The sequence below is a fragment of the Argopecten irradians genome, chromosome 8, assembly GCF_041381155.1.
Source record: "Argopecten irradians isolate NY chromosome 8, Ai_NY, whole genome shotgun sequence".
Taxonomy (NCBI): domain Eukaryota; kingdom Metazoa; phylum Mollusca; class Bivalvia; order Pectinida; family Pectinidae; genus Argopecten; species Argopecten irradians.
The window spans coordinates 27,961,540-27,980,686 of record NC_091141.1 but is presented as its reverse complement, the minus strand read 5'-3'; the positions used below and the strand labels follow the sequence as shown (position 1 = coordinate 27,980,686).

General features: G+C 33.2%; 2 protein-coding genes across 3 annotated transcripts; one reads left to right on the top strand and one right to left on the bottom strand.

Moving 5' to 3' along the window:
• The first annotated feature begins 150 nt into the window (after nucleotides 1–150).
• On the top strand, nucleotides 151–11,121 carry LOC138330039 (putative tyrosine carboxypeptidase MATCAP2). Its single transcript, XM_069277406.1, has 5 exons — nucleotides 151–434; nucleotides 1,085–1,882; nucleotides 2,250–2,526; nucleotides 2,934–3,239; nucleotides 4,959–11,121. Exons 2-5 carry the CDS (start codon nucleotides 1,268–1,270, stop codon nucleotides 5,210–5,212), a joined length of 1,452 nt encoding a protein of 483 aa, XP_069133507.1. The 5' UTR covers nucleotides 151–434; nucleotides 1,085–1,267; the 3' UTR covers nucleotides 5,213–11,121.
• Nucleotides 11,122–12,188: 1,067 nt separating this feature from the next.
• Nucleotides 12,189–17,040, bottom strand: LOC138330040 (dynein light chain roadblock-type 2-like). Of its 2 annotated transcripts, none has more exons than XM_069277407.1 (5): nucleotides 16,898–17,040; nucleotides 15,937–16,012; nucleotides 13,611–13,778; nucleotides 13,399–13,459; nucleotides 12,189–12,535 (listed from the first exon to the last, which is right to left on the bottom strand). In XM_069277407.1, exons 1-4 carry the CDS (start codon nucleotides 16,898–16,900, stop codon nucleotides 13,410–13,412), a joined length of 297 nt encoding a protein of 98 aa, XP_069133508.1. In that variant the 5' UTR covers nucleotides 16,901–17,040; the 3' UTR covers nucleotides 12,189–12,535; nucleotides 13,399–13,409. The 2 variants fall into 2 exon arrangements, with proteins under 2 accessions (XP_069133508.1, XP_069133509.1); XM_069277408.1 differs by having other exon boundaries at nucleotides 13,410–13,459.
• Between the last annotated feature and the right edge of the window lie 2,107 nt (nucleotides 17,041–19,147).

The following is a 19,147-nucleotide window of genomic DNA, read 5'->3' as shown; positions in this document are numbered from 1 at the left end:
ATATCTGCATTTCAATATTAAAAAGAAGAACTGATCGGCGGCTTATATTAGCACACTTTTCTAAAATACGTGTACTATTTTTGGAAATATATCCGGACGACGTCCGAATCCATTTTTACAATACGTTTCACAACTTCCGGGTCGGTGCGTTTGAAAGGTTGCTAAGGTTAACAAAAACCATATTTTGTCTTTTAACAAAATTATTGACGACTGTATAGGTTGTTATGCAGTAGAAAAACAACAGAAAAGCTCGGATGATAATATTATTGCATTTATTAACACCAGAGTTTCTTACTTTCGCAACCTTCTGACTTGAATCTCCTCAAATTTAGCCAATGCCATTCACCGCTTTTCACCAGGTCATGGTCATTGATATATAGGGAATCAACATAATTTAGACCTTTTGGATATCGGCTCTCGATCCAAACGGACACGTAAGTATGTTTTCAATTTTTAGTTACCATGGGTGTATTTAGATAGGTTGTTATTAGCACATTTAGGTTTAATCTACATTTATCGTATTAGAATACTGATCAATCGGATTTGATACTGTTATTTTCAAACGACAAAAAATCAGTACTTGATCGCCAGCTGTTATTTATATGTATGTACATAAATTTGAATGTTTAAGCAAAATTATATGATGCTAGTCCTATTTGTAGAATCTAAATTTTCACTTATTGCAGTAAGATATTTCTAATTTTTATAACAAATTAAAATCTTTACCTGCCAGCTAGTGTTCATTAATGTTTGCGTTGACTATCTACTCTAATTATGTTTAAAGTGTGATTTAATGTAGCTGTTGTGTCATCATTGACACTGATCATCACCACCACCTCTAACAACCAACAGAATTAATTACCAGCAGCTTCGTTACTTCATTATCCATGTAACAATGTTTGTTGGTCTATATGACATTACATGTACATGTTAAGTATATATCATCACCATCATCATCATCATAATCATCAAATTCACAACTTGACACATGAATTAAAACCCATACATTTACAGTAGTTGAAAGTTCAATATTCAGTCAATGATCATATTTTTCTGTTGATTATTACATTTTTTTTTATTTTAGATTAAGATTAAGCGAAAAGTCCCAACATTTTGATAAGGAGTTGATCTTACTGTTACTCAACAGAATGTGGATGTTCAACATCAGGAATGCATTGAAGAGGGTAAAGAAGTACAAGATTCCATCTTCACTTTGTCATCCCTAACAAAATGACTTTGATTAATGAATGGTTGTACTTTCTAAGTCATGGCTGTCGCTATGCACAAGAACAACATTACAGAAGTTAGTAATACCACAAACATGAAGGAGCAAGCAATGAATCCATCAGGTTTTAACCTCGCACAACCTAGTAATGTTGCGGCTAAAGCTCTTAAGAAAAAGAAAAGAAAAAACAAAAAATGTCCCAAAGTGATAAAACCTCTCAGTCGACAGAAAGTAAGATCTTCATCAGCTTTGGACTCGAAGTTTGAAAACAGTAATACTCCTCACTATGGCATGAATTCAGCATCATCAGTCCGACTCTGTGAGCGTCCCAGCACGGCAGGAAGTCTCCGTCTACCTTCTATAAATACTCCCATGTCTATGAGTAGCACAGCTCTGTCTTCCTCTATAGACCGATTAGCCACACCCCCGGGCAGACAAAGAACGGCACAGCTACCAGAGTCATCCCAACCAACATCCAGTGAACGCAGAAAGAAAATTCCACTTCTCGCTGCTATCAAACCAGCAAATGAAAAGGCAGAGAAGGAAAGATTTCTGCGAGCGAAGTGTCAATACAATCCATACTTCACTTATAAGTTCCCAGCTGATGCTGAAGTATTAGAGAAAGTTAGTGTAGCTTCAGACAAGCTAATACCGCAGGTATGTCAAATTAGGTTCAATAATGGATTTTCTTCAACTTGCACAACAAATTTTAAATCTTGCATTTCTTTCACCTAATTTATTCAGCCACTTAAGAATATCATTCAAAATATATTGCCTGGCAAAACTATTGCCTCATGAACTGCTTGAATAAGTAACTGACATTATGCTTTAATTAATTTCAGTTCTAGGAAAATACTTGTATAACCTACATATAATAGTAATTTATTGTTTTTACTCTCTGTATTGCTAACAAGCAAAAAGTTTGTGAAGCGAAAACGGTAAATGATATGACAAGGATCAAACAAGTAAATGAAAATTTTGTTTAAAAATTTCAATTTCATTTTTTTTTTTTTTTTTACATAAGGCAATTTTGATAATGGAACGAGCTATTGATCAATACGGAAGCTATGAGAACTTTGAGGCAGAGACTGGTGGTCAGATAATATCGCGGGGGCAGATAAACAATTTGGTGCAGCGCTACCTTAGGAAAGAGGAAATTGAAAAAGAAATTGTGGTGAATTTGACGGAGGAACTTCTGTCTAGGGGATCCATGACCAGACACAAAGGCAAACCTCAGCTCAATGTGCGTGTTAGTAATCTGAGGGAATATTGGGTAGAGGGACTTCTTCGACATGAACTTGGTTGGTATTCAATTTCATATACATGTAATAGGAGTTATCCTTATTTGATAAGATTTTGTGTTGTTGGGGAATAACAGTTTAAAATATACAGATATAATGTATTTACTTTCTACATGTATAATACTTGAACAGACAAAAACATCAGTTGTAGAAGTCACATGACGAATATCTAAAAAAAGATGGGCCAAGTTACATCCTCTTGTAATATTCTGAATATGTTTTTATTTCTTACAACAAGTATTCTTACCCTGTCTGAAATTTTAACTGAAAATTAATTTTTATTTTAGCAATATCCATTGAAAAAACTTTAATAAGATAAATTAATTTGTGATATGGGAAAAGCAATTTTTATGTTGAAATATTAATTCCTTTTTATTAAAAAAAGTTTATCTGTATTTGTTTAACAGGCACTCATTATGTCCGAAGTTATAACAATAAAAACCAACCATGGTACAACTGGAAAGTCCGTAAGGAACTGGACATGTTACCTCTGAACCCTACCGAGGAGGGGCTGGCCTCTCTGCACAGTGTGTTGTTCCGTAAGAACCCCTGTCTATGGAGGTCAGCACTGCTGTACTACACGGTTTACAAGGCTTCCAAACTGTCCCTTAAGGATCTGTTTAAAGATCTGGGTCGCTTCGTTAATGATCCACATGTACGATGGGATTACTGCATTCGTGCAAAACGTGGCCAGGTGGACACCTCAACACCAGGTAAGGTGTCACAACAGTAAAATCTGTTGTCTACAGCCAACTTATGATTGGTTGATAATTGTTGTGTTTATTTCCAAACCACCCTGGCAGAAAATGTAATGAACCTACACCGCCTTCAGTTGAAGTGCAGTGCTAGATGAAACAGTTGATATATAATATGTAGGTTAAGTAAATGGTATATTTTCAATAATTCTTGCTTCGGAAATGATTTTTAACTCTTGTTAAGTTAAAATAAACATTTTGTCTGAAAGAGGTAATTTTAATATCCACATGGAGCAAAACAGGGGGTTACAGCGTAATTGTATTTTTTTATCTGTCCATCATCCACCTGACCGTGCATTTTCATGCTCAGACTCTATTTCCTTTTCTACATGCAGATGAATAACTTGGTTTTAGGTGAAATAATGTGTAGCAAAGCTAATATACTATGTCAAGATGACCTAAATTTTGATCTCTGACCTCCATTTAATTAAGAAGATGCTTGCACTGACTCTTTCTCTTATGACATACATATACTAGGTCCACTAATTAGGTAATTAAGGTACCAAAACAGGCCAGTGACCCCACATTGACCTTTGATATACACAATTATATAAAAATACACTTTTATGTGAGGGTATATAGGATCAGGGTAAGGATATTTGAGGTGCTACAGAAATAGATTAAACCCGAGGCTCTGCTAAGGACTTTACCCTAAGATCACAATCAAGTCTATTGAGGGCTAATTTATCTAAGGAAGTGACTTTTTAGGTCATCTGACCCAAAAGGTCAGTATGATCTAATATTCATCATGCTTGTTCTGTCTGTTGACTTTTTTTCAAACTACTTCTTCTCAATAAGTGAAAGGCCAAGGGTACTCAAATTGAGCCTGTAGCATTTGCTGGCACAAAGGTCTACCTATGTTTTTCAAATGAATGATGTTGATCGCCATTCAATGTCACAGCGGTCAAAAAAGCTGAACATTTTTAACGAAACCTGATATTGGGCCTGTAGCCTGCCGAGATGCAGGTTTAGTGTTTGTTGAAATGAATGACCTTGACCTTCATTCAAGGTCACTTTGGTTAAATAGCTAGGATATAATTTTTAACAACTTACTGTGTACATGAGTTCAACTATATGCTGTGCTCACTCTATGGATAGCATTTTGGGCATTTTGCTAATGGTAGACATTAATTGCTAAAATGATCATTTTAGCATTTTTTGCTAAGCCTTTTTTTTTTACTGAAGAAGGAAAATATATTTGTAATTTCATTTTTAGTTCATTCTAAATACCTGACCCATCATATTCATATGATTCAAGATGGAATTTAAGTGCTTTAGAAACATTTATCAATTATCATTCCAATTATTACACTGAAAAAATATTGGCCTTCAGAAAGAGGGAGGAATATGTGTAGGAGTATGTTATTTTCTTAGTTTACCTTCAGCAATTAAAAGCATTGCAAATTTTGCCCTATGCCATATTGTAGATATCACTTATATTTTTAGTAATTTTTAAAGGACAAAAATTGACTTTGTTGGGCACTAGGGTTGTTCTGCTCAAACCTTTCAACTTTTGCTAAGGTGTTTTCTTATCTAGAGTTCCCAGTGATATGTGTTATTGTATTATAATTAGATGACCATTAAGGCACATAAAAATGTTTAATGAGTTTTTGAAACACCAAAATTTTATGATTTGAATCTTTTGGTCCATCACGTTTCCATTCAATTTTCTTACAGGTGCATTTTCAAAGGACCAAGTTTACCTTTCTGGAGCACTTCAGATATTGAAACACCGCCGACAGATTGACTTTCATATGATGATGAGGCTTGGTAAAGTAGCCTATCAGGATGTGGAGCGTCTGAAGGGCTATGCTGACCTGGAGGGCACCCGTGTACCCACATTCATGGAGAACAGGAACTCTTATATTAAACATCTGGATCGGATTGCTGAGGCTAATGGCCTCACTGACCATGTATTACAGGATGTGTGACAATACGCTTATATAGACTTATTATTGCATGGTACCAGGTACTAAGTTTTTTTTTTTTTTTTTTTTTTATTTATTGTTTTGATTTGTTTTAATTTTAGGTTTTAATTTCATATACTATGTAAGTTTGCATGCCACATGAGATAAAATGAATATATGCACTCTTAGTTTTTCAAGTACATGTAGTTATACTGAAAAAATATCAACATGCACATTACATCTCCAAATCTCTTAATTTAACTGGTAACAATATTTTATTGTTAAAGAACTTAAAGTATATTCAGAGAGATTTCTACGCCGCTCTTCCTGTTTTTTGGACAATTTAAACAAAATGTATTATGTAAATAGAATCATTAAAATGTATCTTGTTTTAAATGTGCCAAAGAAACATACAAGACTTCTGCTTGTGCTCTTGGACCATGGTGCTATGGAGAATAGTAGAGTTACAAGAGAATGATTGTTACATGTATATTACCCATGAGTGGGTGCCATAGCATTGTTAGTTAGATTTGATAAACTTCATATACATGTACTATAGATCTATAAAACTATAGATCTATAAAACTGTAATGTTATAATGTATACTGTCAAGTGTTCATATCATTTATGTTGTTATTGCCCACACAACAAAGTTTAGGGTTTACAATGTCGGAAAAGTTTGATTGCTATGGTAACCAGGTCACTTTACACAGTTTTTATTGATAGGATGTTAAACGGATAAAACACAGGCTTTGTAAAATTGTCATCAACTTATATTTGATCATTGTTCCAATAGGATTGATTAACCTGGGCAAGTGATGTAACATTTTGATTTTTATTATTTTACATAACTCTTGGTTTAATATTAGTTACCATGGAAACAAAAAGAAGATTTTTGAGTTTGATTGGTCAAAATTTCAATATTGTCTGATTAAGCTGAATTAAAACTGCAATAGGGTTTTTATGGTAACAGGTATACTGAAGGAGGGGGGCAGGGTAGTATTATAGGTTAACAGGTATAGCAGGTACAGTTCTAGCTTAATTGTTTTATTATTTAAGCATTAAACTGTCTTCCTATGGCATCTTTGGACTATATTATAAATGCCAGAGCTTAGCAGGTAATTAAAATCTCTATGATATGCGATGGCGCATTATAAAGATTGCCTGCAAATCTCTGGCATCTATATAGACCTGATAGATGCCATAGGAAGATAGTTTAATACTTATATTTACGCTATTGACTCATTTTCGGGTCTCGATCTGCATTAACATTGTTTAAGTTTGACCAAGAAAACTATTTATCACGATGATTTAATCCACAAGAGGGAACAGCCATTTTGACGGTGTTCAGTTAATGTTACCATGTCAACATTTATGACATCATAGTTGTCACGTTTTGGGTGTCAGTTATACCACCATAGACTTCACTTTGCCTTGGTTAGTTTATATAGTAAAAGTTGCTAGTGAATGTAAATATAGTTGAATCACAGGCTGATGTCTATCGTTATGCCAGACTTATAATAAATGTAGGTTGTTCTTGTATTGAAAAATTCAGCATGTAGGTTTTATTGTCACACAAGTTTACCTAATCAGGTTTTCTGTAAGTTCACACAGACATTGAATTCTCACTTTCTAGTAAAAATGTGATAAACTCCACTAGGTTAAATATCAATTTTCATGATATCTTCATTATGAACTGCAATCAACAATTGCCATTAATTATATGATAATTCAGAGTTATTCCTACTCTTTGTTAGTTTTACCTGTTTTTAATAAACATATACCGTCAACATCGATCATTGATTTCCATGTGTTGTCAATATTCCTATTGCCAAAAAAGATTCCTTTTAAAATAATTCCTACAACAAAATTGATAATTTATATTTGTTTATATCCATTTCTGATAAACTTTTTTATTTGTTTGTATCCATTCTTTATAAACTTTTTTTATTTGTCTGACTTTGTTCATATGTTCTAGACATTCAGTCTTGAAAATATCATAAATACAGTCATGTACAATATACAATGTATATGTAATTGTGAGCTTCTGTATCCTGCATTGAATTCTAGACCAGTGTAAATGTATTGTTATATCAGTTTGAATTGTACTGACTTCGATCTAAAAACTATACATTGTGTATTGTTTTGGAAAATGTGGTGTTATCATTCTTTTAAAGATTGTTTAAGTAATGTAAATGGTTTTTTTCTTGCTGTCACATTCTATTTGTGATTATGTGTTGATGTTAATCGTCGAAATGCAATACATATAAAGCTGTACATATATTATTAAAATCTTGGCTTCACAGTGTCGAGGTTCCAGAACAACATGGTCAGTATATACCAGGGTTATCTCAATTATCTTGATTATTGGAAGCAGTACTGCAGCGGTAATTATCTGCTGTTGATATACCTGTAGGCCTGTATATATTAATTCAAAAATATTGCCTGATTGTGTAATATGGTTGTTTTTTTAGGTCACCTGAGACGAAGTCTCAAGTGGCCTATATTCTAATTGCCTTTTTTCCTCGTCATGCATTGTATGGCGATGAACAATTTACATTTTTGACATCTCCAAAACTGCTTAACCAAATTTGTTGGAATTTTGCATAAACCTTACATGGCCAAAGGTCAACCAAAATGTGAATTTTATGATCCCAGCCCCAAGAGGCCGAGAGATGGGGCCAAAAGGTGTCAAATAGGCTAGAACTTCAAAAATCTTCTTCTGAAATTCCAGTAGTGGTAGAATCAAATACTCTTCAAAGATATAAAGGTTTTAAGTCCTTTACGAAACTTGTGAATTCTATGACCCTGTGGTCTCACGTTTCCCCCTGGAGAGAGGGTCAAGTTTTCTATAGTTTATAGTAGGAAAACACATTTTCGAGAATTATTTGGTCATTTGTAATAGGGAATAAGTCAAATATTGTCAGAATTATCAGTATGAATGGCCATTGAGTCTTAATTATTAACAAATTTTCCATGACTATTAACTATTAGCATTATTTACTCAATTTTCATAGGAAATGAGTTAAACTTGGTTATAATTATTAGCCTGATATAACATTTTAACATCATATACATATCGGTCCTGGCCGGCCTTAGGGGCAGGGCTAAAAGGGGTCAAAATGACTCAAGTTTTAAAAATCTTTTTTCTGAATTTACAGACTTGATGAAACCAGATACTCTTCATAGGTTCAAGGTCTTAAGGCCCTTTACAAAAATTGTGAATTTAAAAAAAATTTCTTTGTACAATTCACAGATTTGATGAAACCAAAAACTCTTCATAGATTAAAATGTCAAATTTATAAAACCACTGACTGATTGCAATGGCCTGATGGGCTAATATAATATGTATAGTGTTTATATGTCTTTGTTTCATTCTGTATTTGAACTGTATGGTCGCCCATGGGCCTCTTGTTTTTTGGGGGTTTTTTTTCTTCATTTTTATGTTACAGTATTGCATATCAATCTTATTAAAATCAACTGTTCATTAAGTATTACAGTGTAATACTTATCTTGTATTTTTTTTTTTTTTTTTTTTTTTTTTCTGATACAGCCCTCCACCTCTGGGTCGCATGTTTGAATCCCATGTTGGACAGTTGCCAGGCACTGAAGGCTGGTCAGTGTTTTTTCTTTGGGTACTCCAGCTTTCCTTCACCAACAAACCTGGCACTTCCTTATATATAATTACCTGGCCCTGGCTATTAATAGGACGTTTAAGCTAACAAAACCCTTTCTGATACTGTCAGTAGAACCTGTCTGATCCCATATCGAAGGAAAGCAATTGATTCTTTTGGTCAGATTAGACAGGATGTCAGAGAAGGCAGTTATTGTTGTTCACAGGAATTCAGTTTGTCAGAAAATTCAGGTGTCATTTTATACAGGTTTCACTGTATCTAAATTATAGTTTATAAAGCCAATCTTGTATAATACAATACATATCAAAACAAAGTTTGAATAAAACTGATATGATTGATATACAGTATTAGCACAGTAACATAATCTATTATTTTTCCTCCAATGTCATGTTTTTCAGGAAAAGCAAGACAAAATGTATGTTTACGTACCTTAAAATGTGCCATTCAATCTGATATTTTATAATGATTAGTACATGTTCATATCATATAAAACCTATTGCATTCCAAATTCTAAAAGGCTTATTGTTTATTAATTACTGCTGAAATGCCTAATTAAACTTCATTGGTAAACATATATACCTTAAGTTCAAGTTAGTACTAAATAGAAGGTACTAACTGTATATCTTGTATGGTAGCTACATCTGTACATGTACATATGGTAGTAGTGCACCTCAGAATTAAGTCACTATGTTAGGTTTTTTTTTATTCTTTAAGTCACCACTTTCATTGTAAGCCATATATGGTTGTCGTTCCATGAGGTAGATGAAGATAAACTCATTTTTAACATTCCATCCAAAAAGCTTATTTTTGTGAGTTCAGTTGATATGCCTTTGTTTTATCGTAAAAGCTGTGATATATTTGTGAAGGTTGGTGTAAATTAGAAGCTTCTGTGATAGATATCTTAGTTGTTGTGTTCTTTGTACAATTTGTTGTATTGACTGTTCTTTCCTCTTAATCTTCTCTTGCTTTATATATAAAACTCTAAACATGGTCCAGAATTGCTCTTCTATGGGTTGATTTACCTCATGATATTAGTCACTTTAAATCCCCTATCGGAGCTTGATAAAATTCAAACACTGCATGATGCTCTTTTTGATACCTAATGTGTCACTTGCTTTTGCTGGTAAAAAATAAGTACACTGTATAATATATTTATCACCGAGTATTGTAGAAAATGTGCCCAGTCAACAGTTTGACAAATCCATCGATACATGTATACAATCTGTTTAATAATTTCATTTATTCATGGAGTATTACAAATGTCTTAGTTATTATTGCATTCTCAGACTTTTAAAATACATTGTATTTAGTATTACTTATACCAGCAATTTTGGCTGCTGCCATTTCTCAGAATTCTAATGTGTTGATCTGCCTTTAATGTAATTTGTTCCCTTCAGTCTTTAATGTGTAATATTTAATTTCAGGACAGATCTAGAATTTCAGAAGACATGGAAATGGCAGACAGAAAGTTATATTTTTGGTTTTCAAGACTCCTTCATGAATGTCCTTACTTAGATGTGGGACCCAGCCTCATGAAAAATTTATCACAGCAAAAAACAGAAAGTTGTACATCTGGTCATCTATCATTGACTACAAACTTAATAAAATCTTTAGTTGGTCTATATTGTATGCCCTTTTTATTATAATCTTAAATATTTATATTAGAAAACACGTTGACTTTGATGTCAGCAGTTTTTGTTTTACAACATATTTTTCCAATTTATTATAAATTGCTTAAAAAGGAAATCATAGGAATGATTATACACTTTACAGTATTATATTGTGATATGGTGCTGGACAAGGTGGTATTCATCTTATGGTGTGGGAATTTCTACATCTTTTTACCCTTAACATATATATTACCCTCATCACACCTACATTTGATATATAAAGCTGAGTTATCGTATCTCAAGTCTACATCAATCTAACCTAGATTGATCCTATTTTGTTAGTTGAATTTTTCTCAGTTACATTTTGTATAGAAAGTTGGTGCTTTGACATAGACACAAATATTTTACTTGTAATATCATAACTTAAACAATTGGAGAAAGGACATGTAGTATACAGTGTATGTATTGTACATGTAAAGGAACGTAGTACATGTATGTGTGTCAGATATGTTCTGGATATTACAGGGCAATCTACATAATGCTCAATGTTATATTAATGTAGTGTGCCAACTTTGTGATCACTTTCAATCTCTGTATGGCTTCATTGATTAAGTGAATCGTGCAATGTCTTAATGCATTGTTCAATTGCTTTCGATTTATGTGAATAAACTTCAAAAGTCTAAATTTATTGCTACATTCTCATTTTGTTGTCTTTAAAACCATCCCACCAGGCAGGAACCGTGGGGGGTCATAGTTTTGCGTCATTTTCATTTGTCTACCATATACAGGTATATAATCCATTTGACATTAATATCTTGACCAAGTTCATTTACTCTACCATATAATGTAATGGAATTTCATACAGTTCTACCTAGATTAAATGGTACGTCGCATTTCAAAACCAGGTCATTTAATTATGACCTATATTTTAACCTTTTGACCTTTTGATTGGGTCAGTCACCTGCATTTTACCTTTGACTTTAAGTTTTGCTCAGAATCAGCATCATACTATTCAGGGATTTATCTACGTTTTGGGGAAACTACCATTTTTCAAAAGAGGGGAAAAGCTTTGTGACATTTCGGGGGATTTAAACAACAGCTGGTACAAAAATGTAATCATTTTGAAGAAAAGTATTGCAAAATAACCTATTTTATTGATAGATTTTATTTATACAGAGAGTTTAGTAAGCTCAATAATTACAAGTTTTAGCTTATCATAAGATTTGCAGTAGTTTTTTGATAAACATAATAGAAATTAAATAAAAAAAAAAGTTTTAAAATTTGATGAAAAATATATGTCACAGTGGAAATTTGCTACAGAGGTTGTTTTTTTCCCGAAGAGAATTTGAAACTTATTCCTTGAGGGCAAACTAACCAAGGTAGTAATCCAGAGCTAGATTGATCCCCGACTTTGTATATGGGTAGGAAAGCAAGGAGAAAAATGTAACTGTGTAACTCTGGAACACACATTGTTGATACAAGAAGATACAACACCAACATACCACAGTCTCCCAAAACACGCACCTCGAACTTCACACAAGCTGCCAACTGCATACATGGAAGGTCGTCCTTACATGACCCTGGCTGTTAATATGATGTAAAAATAATCAAACAAACAAACAAACTGATGCAAGGTCCTAATTAAGGATGAACCACACATGATAGATCACTTGGATTCCCCAACAAGTAATGGTGGTTAACTAAAATACTACTGGGAAGACTGCAAGTTTTTAAAGAACCACAACAGCAAGGAGCAAATTTTTAGTCGTTTTCTTTTTTAATTATTTTTGTTTTATATATGTACATATATGAATAAATAATCCCCCCAAATTCTTCAAGTACATGTCATACACATACAGTAACAAATTTATATGTATAAACAGCTACCGATATACTGAATTATATGGTTGTCAATTTTCCATTTTTGTTTTCAAAGTAAAGTCAAACTTGTATCTTTAAAATTTGTCATAACATTGCATTATATTACAAGTCTTCCACAAATGTCGAACCAGTTGATGCTAAAGATGATCAAGGAATGAAGATGTCTGTGGTCTATCGTTAGACTTTAGGTGACTGAATGACAATCAGAATGTATTCCTTATCTGGAAAAGAAAACAAATACAATTTGGTATGACTTCACACACATGTACATATTACCATAAATTAGAGTAAACATGACAGAGTTATCTCCCTTACATAGCACAATGTAGTGTAAAACTAAAATGCTGCAATATTACAATCTACTGTCTTGAGACATGGAAGAGTTTTAAAATTGTAGTGAAATCAGGTCACCTAATGTTTACATTATATCAAAATTCCAGTAATTAAATAAAATCATTAACATCATTTAAAACCATCATGAACATTTACCAGATATATTTACAATTCAAACTACATATTTACAATTCAAACTACATTTTGTACAATGCTGCCATCCCAACACACCAAGTATACCAAGCAATATTAGTACAACTTTCACTTCATGTTATATAGATATAAGTGGCCAATCAAATCAATGATTAAAAACTCCAGCACTTGGTTAGCCAATCAAAGCTTAATTATTTAATAGCATACTGTATTAAATTCATCAATATAAACATTACGCCTTGCTATGTAGCAAAACTTAAGAACAACAATTACTAGCGCTAGACAAACAAAGTTCCATCTGATGAAAATTATATGGTATTAAGTATGCTAGAGGTAAGAGATTATAACATGTATGAGGAATTTTTTATTATGATGAAAATGTAACACATAAGCATCCCTTTAATTTAACCAAGTAGTTGCTATCTCTCAAATATAAGAGTTGGATATAATTGAACTTTGACAAAATACAATGCGTCAGTTGATATTGAACATGAATGATTTCTAGGAAGGTTATTTATATATAACCACACGTTTATGATTTTTAAAATGCAATTCCACTAAAACACATAGCAGCCACAACTTTAGCAGATAGACATACGTTAATCTGACCTATGTTGCTTCGTTGGGATTCTGGATTACAATCAGTACATACTCAAGATCTGTGAGGTAAATGGAGACAGAATAAAACATTAATTCTAAATATCACATTTTTTTCTGACTTTAAAATCAAACATTGATAAAACATGAACATAACTTAAAATCAGGAAAAAGTGATGTACAAGGCAAGAAGGAGACTACTAAAATGATTACCTGGAGCCACCATTATTTCATGCTTTTTTGATCGAATTCTGAGAAATGTGAGGTCATTCTGTGGATCAATGTCTCTGACAGTGCTACGAGCCTTCTGTGTAAGCTGATGAAATAGACCAGCATATTGTACTGTAGCAGTATTGTCTAGTGTTGTTCTGATGGGAATACCTACAAAACAAATTAAACATTACATTCAAAAGAGATTTATTGCCATGAAACATCCAACCTTCAATGTAAAATTCCCATTAATAAAATATCTTATAAGCATACAAATGGAAATTTTACCATTTCTTTCGGCATAAATTGATAAAAACAAATAAGGAGAAACTCTGGCCAGAGGCCGCTATAAAATAAAGAAAAATGAACAGCATTAAAAATAGATATAGTATATGTAACAGGAAGAAGAAAATGTGGTGGCCAGAACAGGGTTTGGACCCGGGACCTCAAAACACTACTGATCAAGCTACCAATAAATTGTTGAGCTAACTATAGCAAGTTATTGTCAATGATTGATAATGGACCCAGTCCTATTCTGCTATACATTCATCCCTCCTTGAAATCTCCAAGGCTTTGTCCCCAGAAACACAACACCGGTTTGAACCCCAGTCTGGTTGCTGGAGTTTTTTTCCTTGATCTCCTGTAACAAAATTGGTTTAAGCACAGGAGTTTGACGTTTTGTCAATGATATATAGTATAAATATATAAAAAAAAAAAAACCATATATACTTCAATTTTGTAACAGGAGATCAAGGAAAAAACTCTAGCAACCAGACCGGGGTTCAACCCTAGAACCTCTAACACACTAGCCAGATGTTCCATCGGTTGTGCTGTTCCTGGTCATTGATAATTGGCTTGACCCAGTCCAATACCAAAGTTACTGCTAAGACAATTTCAATTCTTATTTCTAAATATTCCATTTATCAAAAGATATTAAAATGTCTGTCAGTAGCATAAGATATCAGGCATAGTCTATCTTCGTCACAGTGAACTGCATTCAAGCGTCTGGATTAGACTCCTTCCTCAAATGTTGTAACATTCTGTTACGACAGACAGCCAATGAAAACTCTGGGAAGTTACCTCAATTGGTTAGACTCCATGTGATGTAGCGCAAACAATGTTGACTTCAAATGGATCTACTGATTTGAATTTGTCACACCTTTGTACCAAAGATTTGTTAGCATACACTTGACGATAAAAAGGTTTCAAACATGTTTTTTAATTCAATGGTACCATATAACCATAAAAAGACAACAACAATATATCTTGATAGCTTCGTAAAACATTCCCTGGAGCATACACTGTTGTAGCTGTGTATATAAGGCCAAAAAATATGTATGTTTATGGTTACATCGGGTTGGTAGGTAGTATTTTTTTCTTTTTTTTTATATATATATTTTTTATTGAGTTACGATGCAATAGCGAGCTGTTTACTTAACAGATATATGGCTCCTATTTATCAATAAAATGATTAAACATTAGTGTCTTTCACTCTTGACTCTTTATTTAGCAATGAATAATTTGAGAGATATGACTAAGAGAGAAGATCTATATAAACAGCTCAGATTGGCCTAGAGTAAAACTATTAATAGGAGTATCCTTTTAGGTACAGAAAAAAATAGGGTCGGGTCTAAAAAATTAGGGTCGGTCGGGTAAGTTAACCCTAAATAGACATTTTTTTGGCCTAATGTACAATGTAGATGTTTTATCCGGAAGCAGACATCCCACCTCTTATTGTTAGTTGTATGAATTGTAAGAGTAATGCTTAAAAGTTACATGCTTGTAAATATGTAGATTTCTATTAAAACCTATGATAAACTGTGCTAAAAACACTCTAGTGTAGTTCAAGAAATCATAATTTGATGCTTGGAATATACATATACATGTATAAAGTAACGACTTTCTAGCTCATGTGATTTCAAATAAAATAGTATTGTAAAGTTGAGATACCAAATCCCAAATGTCCACTCACTTTAACCTGTGACTATGGCTATGAACATGTAGGTCATCACTATATATATGCATGTAATGCTATTTTTATTTTATGACTTTGCATGCCAAATTGTTGCGGTATTAATGATCATAAATTGATGTAACAGCTATAACAGGTAAAGTCTGCCCTCAGTTAGATTATCGCTGTTACTAAACTCCGCCCACAGTTTGACTGACGCTATTCCAGAGCCGATAAACGTGCAAACGACTGGTTGCAACTATTCATGTTATTTGTGGTTTGAACGATCTGAAACGCAATTACAGGCGCTTGAACGCATTTCACTGTAATATATCTTATTCAAGTATAACTAAGACACTAATGCAGTAAATGTATTACCTTCCTGATTGACAATGATAATTCCCTGTACACCCTTGTGTGCAGAAATTCTCTTGAAGGTTTCTTCAATTTCAGCCTAAAACCAATAACACAAAAAATGCGTCATAACATTGTACATTTATATAGAAAACAAGCATGCATATTTTTTTGTTTTGTTTCCAAATCAAATTTTAGAATAATAGATAAATAATAGATAAAAATAAAATAAAATACAGTAATAAATGTTTTAAAGAATGCTGGTTCTGATTGACGGATTCGTGGAATAAAACTGAAAGACAAATGCCATGAATGCCGGATATGAAGACAAGTTTGGTTTCTGTACTAGTTCTAACAGTCTATTGGTTCTAAAAACATAAATTAGAGTAAGTATGGGCATCACCGGTTTTTCAAATCAATTTTACAATCGATTAGAGGTGTTCACATACAGGATTTATTCAACGAACTCAAATTAGTTAAAGATTAAAACCTGAATATCAGATAATAAACAATATCTTGGATTTTGGAACAAGTGAAGACAAGTGCACGTTCCTCGTGAACGAAACAATCTTTTTTATCAACTCATTAATGATACAAGTGAAAAACTAATTTGTTGCGTTACTGTATGTCTATACCAAAGTTAAATCGATGACTTACATATAGGGCACAACGAAACACATGAGGCCAACAAGTATTTTTCTACAAAACAGTATGGCTTCATATCCGAAGGTCTACTTCTCTACAACTAATTGAAGTTTAGATAAAGGACACATGCACTGGCAATGGTCATGCTATTGATTGCATAACATGGATTACAAGAAGGCCTTCGACACGTCCCTCACCACGTCTCCTCAATAAACTAGGCGCGTATAAATTCTCAAGTCACTTATCACTTGGATTTCAAACTTTCTTACAGGAAGGCTCAAAAATCACAGTTAACGGGAAGATTCAGAGTGGACAAAAGTCACTTCTGGAATTGACTTACCATGGTGCAATACCTTCTAAAACCTTGTTGTGCTGCTTTACTGTTGTTGGTAAATTTTTCCTTTCGTTGCTACGTCCCTTTGATCATGCGCAAAGTGCAGTTTCCGGTATGTCTAAAACGTTTTCCGTAAACCGAACGATACTAAATTTCCGCTTTCAACAAGTACATGAGGCATTGCGCGAATTTGAATGAAATCATTTGTTACCGTCAGAAACATATATACATGTATATATGTTTCTGTTACTGTGTACAAGAAATAAATCATAACTAACTTTGTTTTATCTTACAGAGTTATTTGCGTAAATGATTGTTAAATAGTAATGGGAGACAACTCTTACAAAATACTCGCACATATAACAATATAATTTCATTCAATGTTTTGAATTAAATGTATAAATTGTCACACACATGTATTGTATCTTATATCTACGGTGGAGTTGAGTATATAAGTTTTCGAAGTTACATAAAGTCGTCAACTGGTCACTGGTCCATGGCTGTGCCATCAAGTGAAATTAATTATCGTTAATAAACTGAATATTCTGTTACAAAACTAAAATAGCTTGGGTAGTGAGGGATAGCGCTAAAGGAAGAAACTTGTGTTAGAACTTGATATCGCCGCTTAAATTAAAGTAGGAGGTAAACAGATCAAACACTTTGGCTTGGATACTATAACTTAGTCGAGTTGACAAATCCCATTAATCATCTGAATGCAGGTCGTACATTTTAGTTGAAACTTGAACTCAGTTTCGTAAGTTAGCGCATCATGGAATGGTGGGATATCCAAATATCGCCTATCGTCCGCGGTCCGACATTACAGCCTTTACTCAGAGAGTAATGGAAACCGTCTGATTTAATAGGTTGATCAAAACAAACAAACCCGTAAAGAAAACATTTTGGATATCTGCAAGTCACAGTGTTGTTTTTTTTTTTCGTTTTTTTTTCTTTGCAAGTCACAGTGTTCTTTTTCCTTGCTTTCAGATTAATTTTTAAGATCAGCAAGTATAATACAAAAGTCCACAAACGCCCTGCGTAACATCCCATGACTATACCCAAAATGTAATTTTTAAAAAGTCGCCACACATGTCGCATCATATTTATGTAAGAAAAATTAGTACCAATGTCCTCAAATTTATAAATATTTTTAAATACGCAATTTAAAAGAAAGGGGGAGTCGTCTTCTTGTACGGACAGTCTATGGGGTTTCCTACAGAAAACGGAAATTCTAGATGCTTCTAGGTGGCATTTGGGCATTATTTATTGAAAAGATTAAGAATTATTTCTTAGCAGAAAAATTAAATGGATTATTAGCCATTCAAATATTACTCCAACAAATTCTGTTGACGCTTGCAAGAAAGTATTCCAATTATGACTATAATAACACCTCTTGATAGTTTCATAAACACTTTTCTCTCATACCTATACGTGTAATACTGGCTAGTCCAGGGCAATATACAAATATACTCATGCCGCCTGAAGCGGTTGCCCATGCAATAAAGCCTCGTGACGTTACAGCATCAACACAATTTCTACTTCCTCGGTACAATTTTAACATTTTCTTTAGAAACTATACAGTATTTACTTTAAAAGATACAATCAATAGAATTTGCGTTGAAAGTATTACGCAATTATCATGTTTGGAGAAATGATTTGCATTCACATTTTTTTCGAATTCATTTCAAAAAGGCGGAAATTCGTAGTAGTGAAACGGCAATTAATGTCGAAGTATGAGAGAAAAACATTCTTTCATACGTGGATATCAAGGATAGGGATATTAATTCTCCCTCGGGATCACAAGCCTCGGGTTTTACAAAATTTTGTGACCCTCGGGTAGAATATCCCTATCCTTCATATCCACATATGAAAGAGTGAAGCTGGGGTATTCCCCTAACATTTTTTTGCCTTAATATTTGCCTATTAAAGTTTGCTGCTGTTAAAATGATATAGTAGACAAATTAAGGCTTAGGATTATCAGCGGATTTACAAAGTTTACAAATAAAGAAGACAGTGCTCCCTTTTACCATCTGCATGATCTCTTATACTCTATTTGATGTAATATCATATATGATCTAATTTGAATATTCTTTTGAGCTAAAATGTGTAATTGTGCAGTGCAAAAAATATCTAATAAATTGGCGAGCAGATAAACGATTTTTTTATCCGTCATAGCTATTTATCTTTTATTTGCATTACGTAGATGTACAATGTTGTTGCCTTATCATCAAATAATAATGAAATACACCATCACGAAGA

Coding starts and splice junctions, on each gene's coding strand:
- LOC138330039 (XM_069277406.1), top strand. CDS start 1,268: ATGGCTGTCGCTATGCACAAGAACAACATTACAGAAGTTAGTAATACC. Junction 1,883..2,249: donor CAGACAAGCTAATACCGCAG/GTATGTCAAATT, acceptor TTTTTACATAAG/GCAATTTTGATAATGGAACG. Junction 3,240..4,958: donor GGTGGACACCTCAACACCAG/GTAAGGTGTCAC, acceptor ATTTTCTTACAG/GTGCATTTTCAAAGGACCAA.
- LOC138330040 (XM_069277407.1), bottom strand. Junction 13,779..15,936: donor TATCATTGTCAATCAGGAAG/GTAATACATTTA, acceptor TTTGTTTTGTAG/GTATTCCCATCAGAACAACA. Junction 13,460..13,610: donor TGAAATAATGGTGGCTCCAG/GTAATCATTTTA, acceptor TTTACCTCACAG/ATCTTGAGTATGTACTGATT.